Below are 22,571 nucleotides of genomic sequence, written 5' to 3'. Positions count from 1 at the left end.
ACACACAAACAGTTTTCAGTTTTTCTTCACTGGTTTTATTTTCCTTTAGCTGCTGGAATTTAATAGGTTCAATAAAACGATAAAAACTGCACTAATTCCCTGGCAGAAACCAAACTTTATACATTTATTTTTCAGTTTTAATTTAAACCACATTTAATAGAAATTGGATAATAATTGAATATTTGCACCAGCAGAGCCTGTTGAATGTCCGTCTGGCCTTTTTCTGTCAATTATTGGTTTATTTCAAATTAAAATATACTTTATTGATCCCAAAACGAAACTAAATAATTGTCAGTCAGTATTAATATTAGCAGAATAAAGAGAGAATAAAAAGAAATGTAAAAGATAACAGACATCTTATCCAAGAAGTTGGACCTGGACCGGCGCCGACCCGCTCAGAGGAAAATGTGGATTATGAGATTCAAACTGTTAGAAGTGATTATGGATTTACTGAAAAGTTTGAACTTTCCTCGTCAGAATTACAGCTTCAATTGGAGTTGCTGCTGTTTTTCCGCCTGAGAATTTTGAAAATGTATTTGAGAAGAACGAGAAGCGACCATAACTCTAGAAATATGCTCAGTTTGTTGCAGGTCACATCTAAAAAAAATATTAATAAATAATATTTTTCTACATATCTAATTTCCTTGAATATGAACCCATAACAGTTTGATGAAATGTATTGATTGATTGATTGATTGGTGAACGTGTTGCAGCGGTTGGAGAGGATTCTGATGCAGATGATACTTGACCCACATTTACAGTAATATGTCATTAAAACAAAGCCCAATATTGAGAAACCTTTAGTGAACATTAGATGATGATCAGTTTTCTGTTAGTATTGAATCTGCTGAGGTGAAAACTGAGTTCTGCTTCATTTGTTGATAAAATGATGAAACTGCAACAGCAAATGGGGTTTTGATGATTTTACTAAAAGTTTGAGGATCATGAATAATAACAGCTGCAATAAGGTGCAGAAAGTACATCACTAATAATCGGCTCATTGGCCCTGGAGGTCGGCACCAGCAGGTGTAAGATGTAAGAAAATGGATGGATGGATATTATTTCTGTCAGTTTATTTGTAGTTGCTGTAGTTTCCATGGAAATACGAACATTTCCTACTTCAGGGTTAAACTTTTTCAAACGCTGTAATGTGTTGACAGAAAGATTGATTAGCTGCTAGCTTCAAATTTAGCATCTCTTAGTTTAACTTTGAGTAGCTGTTTGTCAGTGTTGTAGTACTCGAGATCGGTCTCGGTCTCGAGACCATTTTTTGATGGTCTCGGTCGCTGAGGATTCTGCATTTTATTTCAAGACCGCAACTGTCAAAATGTCACTAATACTGTCCAGTTTATTTGTTAACATCTTTGTTTTCAGTGGATGCAAAACGCACCGATTAAAATCCAACCAATCACGTGACTTGCCAATTATGTGTTTATGTTACTCCCCTCCCTCCTCCCCACCTTTCACTCGCACGCGGCGCTCCAGACATGCGCAGTGGTTTCCTCTCAGCGGCAGAAGATGTTTGTCTAATAGACAGTAATAGAATAAAGCTGCATAAATCATTAGAAACCCGATGGCCACAGTTAACTCAGCAGCGCTTCGCTTTCACAGACGGTGGGGACAACGTCTAACTTTTTTCGTCACTTAGAAAAGCAGCTTAAAGAAGATAAGCTCTGTTGACGTGATGTTAGCAAAGCTAGCTGTATAGAGACACATAAGCATTGTGATGAAAAAAGTCACTCACTGCCTGAATTATTGTGTGGAGGTGTTGACTGACTTGTCATATATATGGGACAACACAGTGTCCAAAAGTCTGCAATATAGTGACGTGACGTTCAGAAACAGTCGGTTCTTCTGCTCGGCTCTTTACTTATTAGCACTGGAGTGTCACTGAGAGCCTATCAGATTACCACACGCTGTCAGAATAGCACACATGCAGTGAGAACCATGCCTGCGCATTAAGAAGTCCGACCGTCAGAGGAGTTGTCAGCTCAGCATACGCAACAAGTTATGACAAAAATATGTCATTAAATTGTTTTCAATGATAACTATAGATATACATGCATTGTCGTGGTTTCAAAGTGTATTTAAAGCAGGTCTGGCTGCAGCTGCAGTCAACTACAACACACGCCCGTGTAAAACTCAATATCCCACTTAACCTCTAAGTCAGGATGCCATACAACTGTTAATAAAGTGTATGATGATCTACGTCATGATTCTATGTTGCTAATTGAATAAAATTATATGGTAATGACGTGTCTGACAAATATAGCCGTGAGTTTGTGCTAAGCGTATGACAATCTGATAGCGTATGCTGACCTGACAGGACACTCTTCTTTGTTCTTGTAATGCTCTGCGTACACTGCAGTATCTATCATTATTTTTATTTAATCATGTACATTGATATTTTTTAATCAAATAAATAAATAAAAAGAACAAAAGAGCACAGAGAGCATGCACATTCCTCTTTCGTTCAAAGTGTCAGCTGTAACGTCTGCCATGGTCTCAGACTACCTGGCTTCATGTAGCGGGAGAGAGAGTGAAAACAGTCACGGTGAGCACCTTGTGCTTGGTTACTTCTTTATTGCTCCTTGGTCAGTGGTCATAGTTGAGCGTCAGGGCTTTGCCTCAATTGCTATGTTTAATGGTGCAGACAGTGGTGGTTTCTGACATGAGCAATATGGGCAAATGCCCAGGGCGTTATCTTTTTAGGGATGGCTTGAGACCATCACAGATTGTAGCACAGAGATGGAAGCACTTCATTTTAATATTGGTAACATTTATTAAGTATTTAATATCTAGGTGTTTTTATGGGAACATGGATCTTTCAGATATATTTGAGAAGCAATTTCAACCATATTTCACATTTTATCGTATCATGTAGAGCGGCGCTGGTCTTGGTCTCGGGTTAGGTGGTCTTGACCACAACACTGCTGTGTGTTTGACTTCAAATTATTACATAAGAGTAGTTGTCTTACAATTGAGTCACTGTTAGCTTAATTCTGAGTTGATGTTCGCTGAACTTTGTGTTTTTGTTAGCATAGCTTGTCTAAAAACATTTAATTTCACTCTGAGCGAATGTTGGCTTCACTCAGTAGTTTATATCTTCATTTCAAATAGCTGTTAGCTTCAGTCTGAGTCATACATAAAAATTTTTATCACATGCTTCAAAATACAATCAATCTGATGGCTATCAGCGTCAGGTACGTAGTAAATGCTCTCGACTACTCCACTCAAGATACTAATAAGCAAGTATATATTTATGCCAACGTTTACGTCTTATTTAAAAGCGTCTGCGTATTTTAAAGATCCCAGCATTATGGATGAAATGAGCTCATTCGGTTGCCTCTGTTGGCAGAAACAGGCCTGAGTTCTTTACAGATGTTGAGGCTTAGCGCTGTGAGTTTTTATTGATGAAACTCGTGATGCATGAGCCACTGAGCGCCTTCACACTGGATGCAGCAGAATTGCAAAGTGTTGTGCTCAGAAAAACCTGGTTCATTTATTATTTGGAAATTAAATGCAATGCAGCCTTTGAGGATTCTGCTGGCCTGCTAGGTTCCAATTAATATGAACCAGAACGACCTGAAGAGGAAGTGCTAATTAAAGGCGTGATGGTAGGTTTCCTGTTGAGGGCAAAGTGGCTTATTCCCACTCGGAGGCCGTTAATCTACCAACATTTGCCTTCAGAGTGAGTCTGCTGCCAGAAATGTTGCATTTGCTTTGAAACATCTGGTTCCTCTCCATGCCTGTCCAGTCTTTGTGACAGCAACATTTCCAAGCAACTGAATTTGTCGTGGCAATCTGCCCAGGGTGTTCCCCGCCCCTCACCAAACAGACCAGCCCCGCAGTCCTGCAAAGACGAGTCGGTTCAGGCAGTTATTGGACAGAGGAATTCATTGGACTTTATTGTAAGTGAAATAAATGTGTAGATTTCCTTCAGGCATCAACACGATGCAGCAATAGGTGGAGGAGGGGCAGCTCTGTGTAAAAAAGATTCCAGGAAAATGTTCTCTAGCATCTTATTAAGAGGGCTTTAGACCAAGACATGTTGGAAAGTATGTGAGGTTTTGATAATCTTGTGTTTGGAACTGGAACCAGCTGATATTAAAGTAGTTTCATGTTTTTGTCTATTTACATTTTTTTTAGTTTTGTTGGAGTGTAAATATTAATGTCCAAAATAAACCGATGGCATCTGGTAACAAGCACCGAGTTTATGAGCTGAACCCAGCAGCTCAAGGAAACCGAAGTTTGCAGTTTTACTGTTGCTATAGCAACAAGGCGACACCAACTTTTTTCCACAGTTTTAACCATTTTTATGAGTTGAAGGACTTCAGATCTGATGCGGTTTATCTGCCTGGTTTTAGGCAGCAGCAGCTGGAGAACATCGATTTGTCCAGTTATTGATCAGTCATCGACTAGACGAGCTGATGATTATTTAACTAATCAATTAGTGTGATTAATAGTTTCAGCCTAGATTCAAGGTAAATATATACATTGATTGATTGCTGACCTGTCTCTCCACAGTAACTGCCCCTGCTCGCTGGCGGCCGCTCTGGCCCGCGCCACCGCAGACAGCCTGCTCCAGTCCGATCTGTCCATCCAGAACCTCAACAAGGCCGTGGAAGACGGCGCCGATCCGTTGCCACGTGAGTCGCCGGGGAATCGCTCTCTCAAACAAATTAGGGCTGCCTCTCAGTTCGTCCCTCACACTCGGCCACAAACCTCCAGAGCCGCGTCCCACTTCTCCTCTATGGGTGCAGTAAGTGGGATTTGACCACTAGAGGGCGATAGGAGGCTCAGTCACAGCGGACGGCAAACGGCTTCCCTAGTTTATGGTTTAGATCAGCGAATATTTTACTCACATGTCATTCAAAATTCAACAGCTGTAATCCGTAACCTTCAAAATGAAAAAACAAACTATTATGCAATGCTAACATTTTGCAGTTTTGGTTCTTTGTTCTCTCTTTAGTCGCAAACACTTAAAAATAAATGTTGCTTCATTCCAAACAGAAACTTCAGTGTGTCATTCAGATTTAATGCAAAAAACCAACAGAAAATAATAAAAAAATTATATGTGGATGTTGAGTATAAATCTGAAACTCATGACGTATTTATTTTTCTACACCCCCTTTACTCTGATGAATCAAAATCACATTTTATTGATTAATCCAATTTTCTGTTTGAAGATTTAATTTGTGGAAAATTTAGATTTTTTTTTCATAGTTCAGAGTCACATCTGGTTTACGGCTTCTATTTATTTTGACTTTGAATTCAGGTTATATTGAATATTTATTGGTTAATTTAGATGTTTATGTAGGTTCAAACAGTTCCAACTCAATTATTTTTCCGTTTTATTCCTGCTGATGAAAAGGAGTCGAGCCTTTGTCTGAAAGCAAAGCCAAAACGTTTTAAGATGCTTGAAGATCCAACAAACGGGTCAAAAGTGTTTTTGCTGTAAAGCCTGGAGTCTTCAGACTGATAAATTATTGTGCACAGTCTCCATTTTTGCTAAATTGATTATTTTAGAGAAATTACATCTGTTCAAAATGCAATTATCGGCACCTCTGGAGCAAATGCCTCAAACTAAACAGCTTCTATGGAGACCCAAAGATGCCAAAAAGCAACAACTGTCAATGTTCTCTTTACCTCCTCCTGCTTTTCAGATACATTTGGAAACTCGTTCTGCTTCGTTCATCACAGCTCCACTCGTTTTAAACTTCTCCAGTCTAACGGCAGATAAAATACACAAAATAAAATACTAAAACCAGAATGTAGAATTAATACTTTATAAAATAACTGAACAGCATATTCACACTCTTTGTTTAAAGAGTTTTAAGAAGAGTTTTAAATTTGCTCATGGGGATAAAATCTTATGTGTTTTTTTAATGTCTTTGCAAGTCAGGAGCAAAGGCTCTTCCTGACTGCTGCTGCTTTGGTTGCAGAGATGGAGTCGGTGAAGATGGCGCGGTTGGTGTTTAACAGACTGTTTGAGATTTGCTGCCTGTGGCAGAAGGAGCTGCCGTTCCGCCGCCGCCCGCAGCCGTACTATGAAACGTCCATCCACGCCATCAAGAACATGAGGCGCAAGATGGAGGATAAGCACATCATCATCCCCGACTTCAACACCCTCTTCAACATTCAGGTAAAATTTATTTATGCAATTTCTTAATCATTTTCAGAGGGTTAGGGTTGGAAAACCCCAGATATTTATTTATCAGATGTTATAAGTTGCTAAAAAGTTACTTGTTAGTCTTGTCTGGATTCATCTGTGCTGAGATATTTGCACCAAATCTAGAGAAACATGGTTAGTAAAACATAAATAAATATAAAAACCACAAACTGATCAGAGCAAAAACAAAATGAGAACAAAAGAAATTCTCTGAACAATTTTTTCCCCCAAATCTTAACAGTTTTACAGAAAGTAGCCAAGACATTTTTAATAAACAATAAATTAATCATTCATGCATTCAGGTTAATCCATCTTGATTTTCCCGCCAACAGATTTGTTTGTTTTTCACTTGGATTTTAAAAGGAAAATTAAATAACTGATCTTGTGTTTTTCCATCACCCTGGAGCTCCACATTTAGATTTCCTAACTGCAAATGTAAATATTCACCAAACATGCAGATATTTGTTTGCACGATGTGAAAAAGACACAATATGGAATCAGGTGTTGATCTGAGCAGCACTTTAGCAAAGCCAGTCGCTCTGTGTAGCATTTCTATAGAGCCGCAGCTCTATAGAAATGCTACATTTTAACCACCAGGAGTCTTTAGAGGCTATTTTAAGATCAGTGTAGGCGCCGCGGTATTAAAGCTGTAGGTCAGCATGGCGTCTTCCTCTGCTGCTGCTTTTCCCACAGTGAGAAACTTATTGAATGAATGTCGAAGCTTTTCTCTGCTCTGCCTCCCAGGATCAGGAGGAGCAGGCGTTCTTTGCTGTGTTTGACGGACACGGCGGCGTTGATGCAGCTATTTATGCTGCCAACCACCTTCATGTCAACCTGTTCCACCAGGAATCCTTCAGCCAGGATCCCAACGACGCTCTGTGCCGAGCCTTCAAGCTGACGGACGAGCGCTTCGTGAAGAAAGCTTCACGAGAGGTACCTTGACCTTTAACCTTTACCCCCACCCTGACCTTTAACCCCGACCCGTCCTCCATCAGAAACCCGTCTGCTTTTACGTTTTTGTTTTTTACAGCTCTTGTTGTCTCGTCTGCAACTAACGATTGTTTTTGTAATCGATTATTCTGACAATTAATCGGATAAAAATTTGGCACATTCTGCAGATTTTTCATTCCAATGTTTTTCTTCAATATTAGAAATACATTAAAAGATGCAAATAAATTTTAATTTTTTTGTGAGAAAATTAACATTTTATTGCATAAATGCAATGACTGCTTTCCTTCGCTGAACCATCCATCCATTTTCTTCCGCTTATCCGGGGTCGGGTCGCGGGGGCAGCAGCTTCAGAAGGGAGGCCCAGACTTCCCTCTCCCCTGCCACTTCTTCCAGCTCCTCCAGGAATCCCAAGGCGTTCCCAGGCCAGCAGAGACATCGTCCCTCCAGCGTGTCCTGGGTCTCCCCTCCTCCCGGTGGGACCTGAACTCCTCACCAGGGAGGCGTCCAGGAGGCATCCTGACCAGATGCCCGAGCCTCAACTGGCTCCTCTTGACGTGGAGGAGCAGCGGCTCTACTCTGAGTCCCTCCCGGATGACCGAGCTGCAGATCACGATCTGATGAAGCCAACAGGACCACATCATCCGCAAAAAGCAGAGATGTGATCCTAAGGCCCCCAAAACGGATCAACACCTCGGCTGGTCAAAGATTCTGTCCATGAAGGTAATGAACAGAATCGGTGACAAAGGGCAGCCTTGGCGGAGTCCAACTCTCACCGGAAACGAGCCCGACTTACTGCCGGCAATGCGGACCAGACTCTGACACCGGTCATACAGGGACCTGACAGCCCGTATCAAAGGGCCCGGTACCCCATACTCCAGGAGAACCCCCCACAGGGCCCCCCGAGGGACACGGTCGAACGCCTTCTCCAAGTCCACAAAACACATGTAGACTGGTTGGGCGAACTCCCAGAACCCTCCAGGACCCCGCTGAGGGTGTAGAGCTGGTCCAGTGTTCCACGACCAGAACCAGAACCACACTGCTCTTCCTGAATCCGAGGTTCGACTATCTGACGGACCCTCCTCTCCAGGACCCCTGAATAGACCTTACCAGGGAGGCTGAAGAGTGTGACCCCCCTGTAATTGGAGCACACCCTCCGGTCCCCCTTTTTAAACAGGGGGACCACCACCCCAGTCTGCCAGTCCAGGGGAACTGCCCCCGATGTCCATGCGATATTGCAGAGTCGCGTGAGCCAACACAACCCTGCAACATCCAGAGCCTTAAGGAACTCCAGGCGGATCTCATCCACCCCCGGGGCCCTGAAACCCTAGGGGCCCTGCCACCCTAGGAGCCTCATCCAGCCCCGGGGCCCTGCCACCGAGGAGCTTTTTGACCACCTCGGCGACCTCGTCCCCAGAGATTGGAGAGCCCAACCTTGAGTCCCCAGGCTCAGCTTCCTCAACAGAAGGCATGTTGGTGGGATTGAGGAGGTCTTCAAAGTATTCCGCCCACCGGCCCACAACGTCCCGAGTTGAGGTCAGCAGCGCACCATCCCCACTATAAACAGTGTTGGTGCTGCACTGCTTCCCCCTCCTGAGACGCCGGATGGTGGACCAGAATCGCCTCGAAGCCGTACGGAAGTCTGTCTCCATGGCCTCTCCAAACTCCTCCCACTCCCGAGTTTTTGCCTCAGCGACAACCCGAGCCGCATGCCGTTTCGCCCGCCGGTACCCATCAGCTGCTTCTGGAGTGTCACAGGCCAGAAAGGCCCGGTAGGACTCCTTCTTCAGATTGACAGCATCCCTCACCGAAGGTGTCCACCAACGGGTTCGAGGGTTGCTGCCGCGACAGGCACCAACAACCTTGCGGCCGCAGCTCCGATAGGCCGCCTCGGCAATGGAGGTACGGAACATGGTCCACTCAGACTCAATGTCCCCCACCTCCCCTGGAACGTGTTCAAAGTTCTGCCGGAGATGAGAGTTGAAGCTCCGTCTCACAGGGGACTCCGCCAGACGTTCCCAGCAGACCCTCACTACACGTTTGGGCCTGCCAGGTCTGACCGGCTTCCTCCCCCACCACCGGAGCCAACTCGCCACCAGGTAGTGGTCAGTGGACAGCTCCGCACCTCTCTTCACCCGAGTGTCCAAGACATACGGCCGCAAATCCGATGAGACGATGACAAAGTCAATCATCGAACTGCGGCCTGGGGCGTCCTGGTGCCAAGTGCACATATGGACGCCCTTATGCCTGAACATGGTGTTCGTGATGGACAATCCGTGACGAGCACAGAAGTCCAACAACAGAACACCGCTTGGGTTCAGATCGGGGGGGGTCGTTCCTCCCAACCACGCCTCTCCAGGTCTCACTATCATTGCCCACGTGAGCGTTGAAGTCCCCCAGCAGAACAAGGGAGTCCCCAGGAGGGGCACTCTCCAGTACCCCCTCTAAGGACTCCAAGAAGGGTGGGTAATCTGAACTGCCGTTTGGCCCGTAAGCACAAACAGTCAGAACCCGTCCCCCCACCCGTAGGCGGAGGGAGGCTACCCTCTCGTTCACCGGGGTGAACCCCAACGTACAGGCGCCCAAATGGGGGGCAACAAGTATGCCCACTCCAGCCCGGCGCCTCTCACCGTGGGCAACTCCAGAGTGGAAATACGTCCAGCCCCTCTCAAGGAGACTGGTTCCAGAACCAGAGCCATGTGTCGAGGTGAGGCCGACTATTTCTAGCCGGAACCTCTCAGCTTCACACACTAGCTCCGGCTCCTTCCCCACCAGAGAGGTGACGTTCCACGTCCCAAGAGCTTCTGCAGCCGAGGATCAGACCGCCAGGGTCCCCTCCCTCGGCTGCCGCCCATAGCACAATGCACCCGACACCTTTGGCCCCTCCGACAGGTGGTGAGCCCATTGGAAGGGGGACCCACGTCTCCTCTTCGGGCTGAGCCCGACCGGGCTCCGTGGGTAAAAGTCCGGCCACCAGGCGCTCACCATCATGCCCCACCTCCAGGCCTGGCTCCAGAGTGGGGCCCCGGTGACCCGCGTCCGGGCGAGGGAAAACGAAGTCCAAAGTTCTTCTCCATCATAAGGGGTCTTCGGACTGCGCTTTGTCTGCCTTGGGTGACCCTACCAGGGGCATAAAGCCCCAGACAGCAGAGCTCATTGGGACACTGAAACCCCTCCACCACGATAAGGTGGCAGCCCGAGGAGAGGCCTTCGCTGAACGTTTATCATTTATAGCAAACGATGAATCTGCAGCTAAAAATCCTCCAAACATGAGGAAAGTTCAACATGCTGCGTTTGGGGATTATTTTCTTTCATAGATAACAAAGGGAGATAAATAGATTTGTTTTCTTTTACAAAATTTGAACTTGGTAAAGCTAAAACTAACCCTAGAGTTCTGGATAAGAGATATTTACAAAGAAGGTTTTTCAACTTAAATGCAAAATGCATAGATTGTTTCTACAGTTTTGTTTTAATAACTGCTGAGTTCTGTTCTTTCAGGGTCTTTGTACTCCAGTGTATTAATCGATAGCAAATTAGTTGACAATCGATTTATCGTAATTAATTGTTTCAGCCCTGGTTTTGAATGTGTTGTTTTACTGCTTAAATGTATTGTTTAGAGATGATAAAGTCATAAATCGGTTACAAACCCAGTTCTCCTGTGTCTGCGGCAGCACCTGCGCTGTGGAACCACCGGGGTGGTGACGTTCCTGCGGGGCCGGACGCTGCATGTCGCCTGGCTGGGAGACTCCCAGGTGATCCTGGTGCGGAGAGGGCAGGTGGTGGAGCTGATGAAGCCACACAAACCAGACAGAGAGGTGACACACGTCTCTTCCTTCACAGAACAAGCAAATCAGTTTTCTGTAAACTTGGCAAGGAGCCACTGTTAAAGGAAAATATCCAGTGGTTGTAGGGGGGAAGTCGGTCATGAACGGCAGAATAATGTCTATATGTTGGAACCTAAGATGCAAAATTCACTTCTTCCATGTTTTTGTTTCTCCATTTTGGGTTTTAAAAAAACACTCAGATGTTTTTTGGCAAAAAGTTTGTTTTGGTGTCTGGAAAATTAAAATCAAAAACTTACCATTGTTAAGTCGAATTCCACGGCACTGCGCCATTACCTAGCAACCCCAGCTGATCTCCAGCCATGTTACCTAGCAACCCCAGCTGATCTCCAGCGGTTGGTCAATTAGTTTACGCGCTGTACAACGGCTGCTGGAAAAGACAAGAGTTTAGTTGTTGATTTGCTGCATTCTGGTTGGTTGTGCAGGAGGCTCTACTGATGCTTTTCAAAGATGTATGGTTGTATAATTGTGCATCTGTTTTGAGTGTAAACAGTTTGTCTGGATTTAAAGGGACAGAGACCCTAAACCAGCTCCGACTGAAATCTGATTATCCAAGAATAATTTATTCTGAAAATATAATGAACAGGTTTTGAATAGGCCATAGAGAGACCCTGACCTGTTCAGAGAAGCATAACTGTTCATCTTTTTTTCTGTTTCCAGTTTTTATATTTGGATCTGGTTGAAGTTTCTGAACCTGAAATAAAATAACATTGAGCGACCGGCTGGTTCAGTCTGTATTATATCTAACAGCATATTGGCAGCAGAGCTTCCCACTAATGCTGTTCTTTGTGCTCAGTATCATGAGGCGCCTATTTTAACATCCATGTTGGGTCAATCAGCCCTGATGTCCTTAAATCGGCCAAAACAAACATGAATCTGATCTTATCCAGAACCATCATGTTTTCCTCCACAAAGGTCTGAAAAGCAGCTGCTGCTCCTGTTGCTGTGCTGGGAGAAACAGGCGGTAAACAGTCACCTCACTGTTTAAAGGCCAGAAAACTCATCCGGTTCTATAGAAACTAACATACAGAACTGTTACTCTAATGCTACCCAAGTCTGTTAGCTTGGTCAGCTGGACAAATTCTTTTATATATTTTATGTCGGTATTATGGAAATAAATCATGTTTAGAAATATGTTCTCGGCTAAAGCCTCCAAAATAACCTGTGAAAAAACCCCCATCAATTTGAAGTAACATGGCTTCAAGATTTAGTTTAAGTTATTTACAAAAATGTCCAGATATCTAGCATTAAAAAAAAATTATTTTTCAGCCCCATTGTTCTTTAATTTTAAACTTTCAAGAAGGAATATCAAAGAAACATCCATCATCAAGGTTTTCTTGGCATCTTTCCATTTTAAAAATTGCACTTTGTATTTTCAGTCCAGAAACAGAAGCGCTGCCTGACCCCAACCCAAAAAACGTCAATGTTTTGAGTGGACCGTTCCTTTAAGTGCATTATGAGGCAGATGGAGGAATCTGCAGATGATGAGCATCTCTTTGTTTGCAGGACGAGAAGCAGAGGATCGAGGCTTTGGGAGGATGTGTGATTTGGTTTGGCACATGGAGGGTCAACGGGAGTCTGTCCGTATCCAGAGCAATAGGTACGTAAAGTTCCTGCAGTGCATTGTGGGAAGGCAATACTCTTCGCCTGAAATGTCAAAGTACAAATAAGAAAACTGCCAGGAAGGAGAAGCAGACGTTGCTGCCATCAGTCCAACTCTAAACTTGATTTAAAGATTTTCAGTTAAACTGAAATCCAGATTTTCTGTTTGGTCATTTTGCTTTTTATGTTGTTGATGTGAAACAAGCGTCATAAAGAAAAAGCCAGACGTAAACACCGTGTGAAAATTAGGAATATGAAATTCTGAATGCCAGCCCCACACTGAACCCACTTCTCCACAGAAGTTGCAGTCAATGTTGCACAAAAAGCCGTTGCTGTTAGTTGTGTTTTGTTATGAGCCTCCGTTGAGTTATGACGATGCTGTCGACTGAATAACTTCAGAAATCTTCCATAAACGGCGGCGGCCATCTTTACTGCTGTAAACGGAGCTCTGCTGTGAGGTCGAAGTTCAGCCGCGTTTAATGAACAAATAAAAAACCTGCTGTCTCATTGGAGCCTGTCGCAAAACAAAAGAGATTATTTTGGCCTTTCAAAATGGAGTTCACAGAACCTTTTCAAAATAAAAGTCTATTTTAATGGTTTAATTACCACAAACGGAGCCTCCAGATTTCAGTGCAACTCAACAGGAAACCTGATTATTTGACCTAACATGCGTTAAGCGTTACAGACAATAATCTAACCTGGATGTTTTGACAGGCGACTCGGAGCACAAGCCGTACATCTGTGGGGACGCGGACCACGGCATCTTCCCATTGGACGGCTCAGAGGACTACCTGATCCTGGCCTGCGACGGGTTCTGGGACACGGTGAGTCCCGACGAGGCGGTGCGCGTCGTCAGCGACCATCTGCAGGAGAACGCCGGTGACACCACCATGGTGGCCCACAAGCTGGTGGCCTCGGCCCGAGACGCAGGCTCCAGCGACAACATAACGGTCATAGTGGTGTTCCTGCGCGACCCGCGCTCCCCGCCGCCCACCAGCACCGAGGACGAAGAGGAGGGCGGGACGGAGGAGCCGGTGGAGGAGGAGGAGGCCGCCGAGGTGGTGGAGGAGGAGCAGGAAGAAGAGGAGGAAGAAGATGAAGCAATGAGAGTAGAGCGAGACGGAGGCGAGGGAGGCAGCGCCGCGGACGTGGGAGGAAAAAGCCGCGGCGGCTGGCCGCTGCAGCAGTGCTCGGCTCCAGCGGACCTCGCCTATGAAGACCGGACGGACTCATTCACGGACAGAACCAGCCTCAGCTTGTTGGGGCCGTCACTGGAGAGCCACATCAGCCCCAGCAGCTACCGGGGACCGCGCCCTCTGAGACGCAGGCCGCGCTTCCTGTTCCAGCAGCCCGGCGCCGCCGGCTTCACGGACCCACTGTGGCCCCAAATGGCCGCGCTTTTAGGCCCCGCCTGCGGCTTCGCCTGGAGGCGGGGCCACGTCGGCCGCCGATCGGGTCGGAGGTGGCCGAGCAGGTCCAAAGAGCTGCTGGGTCTGATACCGTCGGGCCACACGCAGAGTTACGCCCCCTGGAGGCCTGGAGTGGCAGTGCCTCACCTGCCCTATGACGCTGCCATCTGAAGGGAGGCGGCGCTCTCTGCTGACTCCTAGTGGCGTTTCTGAGTAACGCCGTCTCTCAAGAGCAAGCACTGATTGGCTAATCCCACTGCAGAAATGTGTCCAAAATCATCATCATTATGAAAAAGTTGAGCAACAAAATAAGAAGCTGAGAGTTCAACTTCTTTTCAGAATAAAAGAAGTTTATTCTAACTCTAACCCTACATCATGTATTTTTAAAATATTTTTGTTTTTAACTATTTGTCTTAGTCTCATTATTTCAGGAACCAAATCGGATTTTGTTTTAAAGTATCAACATTCATCCCTTCCTACTTATAAATGTCTGAAAAAAAGCTACTGTTTGCTACTAAAACAGATGCTCTTATTTTGAAATGTAAGCAGACTTTCTCTGTTAAAGGCACTATGTAGACCAACTAATGGCGCTAATGCTAACACAAAATGTCCGCCGTTATCCTATCGAAGTGCTTAAACTGTAACTAATCCCAAAGTTTGTTCTGGGTTACAACAGCAAGTCTGTGTAACTAAGAAAATAAAGGACAGCTTGATGCCAAAGACGTCAGCTAGTGATATTTAAAAAGTAACATGTAGTCACAGATGTTAATTTGGTCCAATCAGGTGTGGCTCTTGAGAAACACGTTGCTATGGAAACGCTGCTTCCTTCACCTGCAGAGCCTCCCGTCTGTCTGAAGGTTCAGCCAAAACAAACCGTTTTGTGGTTCTTCACTTCTCCCCTTTGCCTTCAACCACATATTTCTTTGGTAGTAAGTAGTCGTGGCTCCTGCAGTCGTTATGTGATAATCAGTCGATGTTAGAGGACCGGTACTCTGTCCAAAGTTGAAACATTTCTCACTGTAAGCCGAACACAAGCCTGCTGCCGCTTTAGACCCAAACATCCTGTCTGTGGCCACTGGTCAGCCGGTATGAAGCCAGAGCTCCAAATGCTGGACAGTCGGATGTATTCACAGGTTGAATGTGACGTAAATGTGTAGAACTACCTGCATGTGGAGCAGAGCGGCTACTGCAGACAACACAAATAAAGTCGGAGCTGTCTCACTTCAGGAAAACTCCAACACCTGTTACTAGTTTAGTTAGAGCTCAGTTCTGTTTGGGCTGTGAAAGCCTCAAGTGATTAAAAATATAAACTTCCATTCATTTATTTCTGTGCCTCTGTAGAGAGAAGTGATTTATTTTGAAAGCAGCTGATATGAACTCATTTAGTTTGGCATTCAGAAATGTAATAATTTAGTGTATTTCATCACACTCACGTTTTTAAAGACCTACATGTTGTAACCATGGCGACTACTTTTTCATTGTTGACACTTTCACAAAAACAAAACATATCCAGGAAGTATTCGCATGTCTACGTGTTGCAGGGAGAAACTTTCCTCGGTCCGAAGACCCGTCAAAATGAGAAATATTCCTCATTTTAGCAAGATTAGAAAAAAACAAAAACCTCATATTTATACCTCATAAAACCAAAATCTGTTCTCTTAAATAGACGGTTGTTACAGTAAAACAGTGAAAATCTATTCAGATTTTTAGATGTTGCCTGGAGGAAACGTGGTTAGTGTCTTTTTAACAAGTCGTATCGGTCAGAGGAGTAAATTTTTATGTTTTTTTACAATCATGCAAATGTCAACATCGGACAAAACGAGTCTGGATTCGCTTCTATCCAGAAACGTGCATAATTAACATTTTCTCTTTTGCAAGATTTTAAAACTTTGCTCAAAATTAGCTTGACGATTGGATGAAAACATCCAATCTGCACTTTGACCTGAAGCGTAACTAACCCACTCCCAGAGCTAAGCCCCGCCCCCGGCCAGAAAAGTGGGCGGAGCCAAGAGACACGTGAGGGGGAGGGGCTGCGATCGAACGCAACAATCACTGCTGTCAACTTGTCCACTTTGTCGCTAAATTTATCCGTTTTTCAGACGACTGACTTTTTTCAAAAATAGCGAGTGATAAATCCAGCAACTTTTTCTGTGTTGGAGATTTTAATGGCAACAGTCCTGAGCCGCCATTAGCTGGTGTTAGCTGCCATTAGCCGCTATTAGCTGGTGTTAGCTGCCATTAGCCGCCATTAGCTGGTGTTAGCTGCCATTAGCCGCTATTAGCTGGTGTTAGCTGCCATTAGCTTCTCCTTCTTCCTCAGCACCGCAGCCAGTCTGAGTCGTTAGCCGTTCCAATCTGTCAATATTGCAAATAAATCATACATTTGTAAAGCTGAGTATCAACCAATGGTCACCAGTAGCCATGGCAACGCTCGCCACTCCAGCTCCTGACCCGTCCGGGGAGGAAGTGCTGTGCTTTTATACAGGAAATGATGACGTTTTACTAAGCTGCTGCAACCAAAAGAAAAATTCAACGTCAGTGTTTGAGCCGAATAAATCCAGACTAGAAGAAAAAGTCATAATAATCTATTTATCAAAGAAAAAGTCGACTTGGGCGAGTTTCACTTTCTGCACTTTAGCTCAACTTTGAGTCCAATAGTGTATGAATACTTATGATGTTTAATTTGCACAGCAGAATCCTAGGGCCACACTAAGAAAATAAAAATAATACTAGAATGATGTCAGAGTATTGCATCATACTATGACTTTATTCTGGTTTGATTATTTAAAAAAACGTTGTTTTCTTGTCACTCTTACTGTCAATTTATCCTTGTATTATTTTGACTCTATTCTTGGGATTTTCTAGTTTATTCCTGTAATTTTATCTTTTTTATTTTATTAGTATGTCCCAAATGCTTGGTAGGAAAATGTTTTTATAAATGTCTGAATATATTTTTCCTAATGGAACTAAAACTAAAATGGATTTTAGATCCATTTTTTTTTCTTTAAATAGGTTTTAGAAAAAGTTTCCAAGTTAAAAACCGTGGAGAACGTGACGAGGTGTGAATAACGTCTCCTTTACATTATAATTCATATTTTCCTTCATTGCCACTAAAAGAAATTGGACCAAATCTTTCTGTCCATCCTGGAAAGATAAACATTCTGTGATTTTGCTGCTTTCTTATGAATACAGAGTGTAAAATATCCTGTTTCTGTGAGATAGATGCTAAATGAGCGCTAATGGCTGATCCTGCTTCTCTCTGGATGATTTGCTTTCAGATGAGGCTGCAGACGCTGTTCTGCCGCACCATTCAGTCAGTGACCCAGCAATTATCCTGCAACAATTTGTCTACCCTTAAAAGCATTAACTGTCGGATTATGAAAGATTAGATTTCACTTACCTGAATAAATGCCTCATGCAGCCCAGATGGGACGTCCTCCTGGGTTAATGGGCTTTTAGGAGGAAGGATATTGACATATATATTTTTATTAGTCTCATAGTTTTACCTATTTGCTTTAACTAAAACCTCAGAGATATTCTTGAAAAGCTTGATAAAATTAGCATTAATATTGGTAGGAAAGTTGCATACTTTCCTCAATCTGGATTATTTATTGCATGATTAATGAATATAAAAGAAAAGTGCTGGGAAGTTTGACAGGAGTTTAATAACTAAGGAAATTTAAATCCACCCTGATAAATATGAAAGTTTAAGCTGCAGCTGTTTAGTTTAGCTCAGTCATAAAACCCATTTCTGTTGAAGTGAATATTGTGGCAACATCAAGCTTATAAGCTCATAATGACATTTAAAAAAGGGATTTTCTTGTAACTTAGTTAAAATGAATGATGGTGAATCATGTAAACAGAACCTGCATGAGATTCATAAAGTGTTGGATTTAAAGTGCATCAATGCAGGAAAAGTTTCCGTCTGAAGCCCAAAAGGCTCCAGACGTCTGAGCTGGACGGGTCTCTGATGTTTGGGCCGAGACGTCCCTCACTGCAGCTCATCCATATTTAGACCAGTTATCAGTTTTCCATCAGGCTGCACAAAACTAAATATGCTACCATAACAATGTCTGCAAATGCTGAAAGAAAATCTTTAGCATAAATGTTCAAAGAATTAAACTGTAGCCACTTTTTGAGATGTTTTTCACGTTAAAAATCAAAAAGTGCTGAATGAACCATCAGACTAACCATAAAAACAGGAAGAAATATGAGAAAATCAATTAGCTTTTTATTTGTAAACTATTTACATGTTAAATGTTGCAGTTGTTGATAACATTGTCGATCTATTTAGGCTTAAAGAGTTTAACAGGCATTTCTGTCAAATGATAATTTAGTTTGAAATGGAAACGATTGTTGGCAGGACTGTCTTCCATCTGATGTAACAAAAATAATTTATTCTAAATAAAAGAAGTTTATCATATATTGTTTATAGCAAAACTTAAAATAACACTTATCAGATGCTAATCAGGTAAAGCTAATAAAGAAATGCTACCAATGTAATAAAGGGATTACATTTCATTTTGACCTGGATTTGTTTTAAAAATCTGTGCTTTAAAAATTATTCATACATAAATGTACCAAACGCACTTTATATCACACATAAAATTAGTAAATATATACTGTATTAATAACCCTAAATCAGGAGAACAGAGTTTAGAACCTTTTTTCTTTGAAACCATTTCAGTCATTTATTGAGCTCAAGTTTCCAAAGACGAGGTACAAAAATAACATTTTATTGGCACATTGGGGGACGTTAAAGTAGAAGTAGGGATACTTTCTGTGTCGTATTATTGCTGTTATTCACTGTTTGGTTATATTTAGACAGAGTTTATTTATTCTGTTTTATTTGAAAGCCAAACCAACATAAAAAGGGTTAAACCTTTAAAACTAATATACATAAACATGACTCATGTGTTACGACCAGTCTTCAGGTCGCAGCATGAAGGATCCGTCCTCCTCCGATCTCAACATCCGACACACACAAAATTCAACAGTTGATAATGATTTATTTTTAAAAAGATATATTTTTTGGATCAAGATGTTACAACTGGAGTACTTGGCTTCAGAGTGAGCTATCGCCGAAAACAACAAACAAAAGGAAACTATCTAAATAGTAACAGAAGCTTACCTAATCAACAGTAAATAAACCAAAGTACAAAAAAAACTTACCTTCCTAACCTAAGAAAAACCTGAGAAAACTAAGGAAACATAAACGGCAGCTCACTCCTCCACTCCAGAACTCTAACACAGGTAAAGGAAAAGGCTGTGGCCGGTGGAGATGGAACACAGGAAGTCAGCATCTTTTATGTCCGTTCCCTCCGAAAAGCAGCCAATGGGACGTCTCCGTCGTCTTCTTGGAATCAATCAATCAATCAGGGACGGGCACCTGCCGACTCATCATTTATAATCAACTGTACGCCGTCACACATGTCAAAATGCATCACTGTCATTTCAAGTGGTTAAAGGGACCAAGTTGGCAAATGTTGAAATATAAAGTGAAAGCTGTCAACACATTTATATGTTATTACTCAGAAAGCCGTTTTATTTTAAAATACATTCCTTTCACTTTTTTCCAAGCATTTTGAGGTGAGAAGGAAAACAAGGAGATTTTTTTGTTTCTCCTTCTATTCACATTTTCAGCAAATTGGCTGTTTTCAGATGAACTATTGACATTATAACTATAATTTCCCTTCATTTGATGCCAAATGTCTTATCACCACATCTGAACCTGAGACGGTTTAACTGCTGGGAAGAACTGGGTTAAAGCCACTGGTTCCACTGGCGAAGTGGTGAGAAAGCAAAGAAAAAGACATTTGAGAAACGTCACAGTATTTGTGTGTAAAGGCCTGAAGAAAGCAGGCAAACTGATCTATTCATGTGTTTATTCTGAGTCGTGGATCTGGAGGACTAAATATAGAAACTTTATTATAAATTAGTTTTAATCCACAAGCCTCAGCAGCTGAGAGTTTCGGTCTGAAACATTCACATTTTAGCAGACAGAGAAACAGAGACGAGGTTTTTATTGTCCATCTGTCGTAGCTTAGCCGCTTCCTCACCCAGATGTAAACAGTAATAGAGATAAATATGTTATTTAATATCTTCAATCAAAATGTACATAGTCCCAGTTCAAATGAAAGGTAGCAAGATGTCACTCCAGTTTATTAGCACATAAAACATTAGAAAACAGGAAAATCAAAGACCTGCTGTTTTAGTTTCAGTCTCAACTGTTGAACCACAAATTAAATATTTTCACCAGTTTTTATCCGATGTTATTGCTTAAAACTAGTAAATGTTTCAATGATCATGATGTTTATGTCTTATTGCAAAAGCCCAAAAAAATCCAATGATAACATTGAACAGAAATGAATTAAATTCACTGGTTTCCAACTGCCTTGTTTTGGAGCATAGCACTTAAAATTGAAAACTTTTACATTTTTTAAACTTTTAGTATGAAGGAGTTTTTAAATTAAAAACCAATGAAGAGAATAAATCTGGTTACCTAGGTGTCATAATTAGGAAAATATATTGAGGTCATTTTCCACTGGGTCAAAAAGGAGAACATGCAAACCGACCTGCAGCGTCCAGACGTCGTCAAATCAAATCATTCCTGCAGTGATCGACGTTAAAAAGTGAAATCTATGTTACGTAACATATAATTCTGTCATTTTTAATGTTATTAAAACCAAAATTTCATTGAGGAAGTAATTCATGCAAAAGGAGCAAAATAATTTACAGCAGGCCCACATTTCTGAAATAATCCTTCAATTTCTTTTATATAATATTCACATTTAAAAAAAATAAAAGTTTTCATCAACTGTAAGCCATAATCTTCAAAATGAAAATAAACTAGAGCACCTGTTCTGCAAAACTCGCATTTTTGTTCATTTATGCTTTTGTATTTCCATTTGGGTCTCAACTGATTCTGAAAGCAAAACGAATATATTTAAAAACATAAAACAACCAAAAAAACACGCAGACATCTTTTGGTGTTTGGAAAACGACCCGTTTCAAAAACCTCCCATTTGTTAAGTCATGTTTCACGGCTACAGCGCCGTTACCCAGCAACCCCGGCGGAGCTGCAACACATTTGGTCAGCTGGTTCTAGCGCTGACCTTTCCTAACATTTTACAAGTTTATATACATCACTCTGTTGTTCAAACAGGAGTTTTATTGATCAGTTCCAATCTAATTTATTGATCAGGTGGTGTAAAACGGACCGTAGCATGTTCAGTACCTCTGAAGGTCTGGATGGTTTCCTGGTTTTCGGAGCTCTTGGATTGTATTTCCTGTCTGGACAGGAAATGTGTTCCAACAGGAACCGAAGAGCATCAGTGGAAAAGAGAGATTTGATGTAAAATCAAAGAAAGATTTGTTATTAAAACAAGGTTTCATATTTCAAAGACGACCCGCAGTCTGTGTACAATCATCAACAGAAAAAAGTCATAGTAAATTTCTCCAAAAAATGTGTTAATCTAGAAATTTTCTTGAAAAAATAAGAACATTTCTTGTTATGTGGCTCCAAAAGCTAAATATTTAATTGTTGGTTCTGAGATTTATCCCTAATTTTTTTTCTAGCTAATTTTTGACTTGCAGCTCAGGATTTTTCTTGATTTTGTTAGAACATTTCTGAGATCATCTCAAACTTTGAGGTTTTTCTGGCAGCAGTTTCCTCCTTTTCTCTGTTTAGTGGCCGTCAGACTGTTGCAGGCGGTAAATAGAAATTTAAACTCTGATCATTGATGAAAAAAATTGAAATCCGTTCACAGTGTTGCTGAAAATGCAAAAGCAATAAAAGAATCGTGCAGAAGTTCAGCTCTGCTTCGTTTGTGTCCGACTGTTGGGCCCCATCGTGACTGTCCATCTACACAACCAGGTTTTTTTCTTCTTTGTAAGCAATAAGGACGTTTCATTTAGAATAAACAGGCTCTGTGGGTTTGTCTTCTGCTCAAGGATGCAATAAAACGCCATAATTACAGAAAGATGCAGCTTCATTTTTACCTCTCCTGAAATACAAACCTGCTGCTGTCGGATGGAAAAAGTTTAGAAAACTCCAAGCTGGCAGACGTTTGCTAGTTTGCTGCAGAGCGAATCAGCTGACAGGGGTCAGAGGTTAACCCCACATTCTTGTCCTCCAGGCTTGAAGACAAACCCCATGATTGGTTCTGCTTCAACATGCAGGTTAAGTGAAGAAGAAAACACATGTTGAGTACCTGTACTGTGTTTCTGTAGTATATAAATATGTGTACTGTAACTGGTGAATAATGGGTATATATATATATACATATATATACATAAATATAAACATAAAGACTAGACAAAGTCTCTGGCTGATGCTTTTGTCTAAAGAAGATTTGAAACAAAGAGAAAACATGAAGTGATGAAGTGATGAATGATGAAGTGATGATCTCTCAGCTGAATGATGTTTGTGCTGAAGCTTTTATTACTTCTAAACATTTAGAATAATTTGCTTTATGTTGCTGCAATTTACTTTAAAGTTCTGTTATGGTTTATTTAAAAAACAGCAAGATGAAGAAATTAGGAATTTCATCACAATGAAACTTTTAGAAAGGGAACTGGGGAAAAACGTGCAGCTGA

At 42.2% G+C, this 22,571-nt stretch overlaps 1 protein-coding gene across 3 annotated transcripts in view; it reads left to right on the top strand.

Moving 5' to 3' along the window:
* Positions 1 to 21,788, top strand: part of ppm1e (protein phosphatase, Mg2+/Mn2+ dependent, 1E) — a 51,360-nt gene extending 29,572 nt beyond the window's left edge. For all 3 annotated transcript variants that reach the window (XM_008401975.3, XM_081615495.1, XM_081615494.1), the window contains 6 exons: positions 4,528 to 4,649; positions 5,946 to 6,145; positions 6,917 to 7,105; positions 10,792 to 10,935; positions 12,469 to 12,562; positions 13,279 to 21,788. In XM_008401975.3, the coding sequence (XP_008400197.2) occupies positions 4,528 to 4,649; positions 5,946 to 6,145; positions 6,917 to 7,105; positions 10,792 to 10,935; positions 12,469 to 12,562; positions 13,279 to 14,144 (1,615 nt within the window). In that variant the 3' untranslated portion in view covers positions 14,145 to 21,788. The remainder of the gene's footprint in view (positions 1 to 4,527; positions 4,650 to 5,945; positions 6,146 to 6,916; positions 7,106 to 10,791; positions 10,936 to 12,468; positions 12,563 to 13,278) is intronic.
* Positions 21,789 to 22,571: the final 783 nt, after the last annotated feature.

Source organism: Poecilia reticulata, chromosome 14 (genome assembly GCF_904066995.2).
Source record: "Poecilia reticulata chromosome 14, P_reticulata-male-v2, whole genome shotgun sequence".
Lineage (NCBI taxonomy): Eukaryota > Metazoa > Chordata > Actinopteri > Cyprinodontiformes > Poeciliidae > Poecilia > Poecilia reticulata.
Note: the sequence above shows the minus strand (reverse complement) of the source record. Positions and strands in the feature narration are given on the sequence as shown.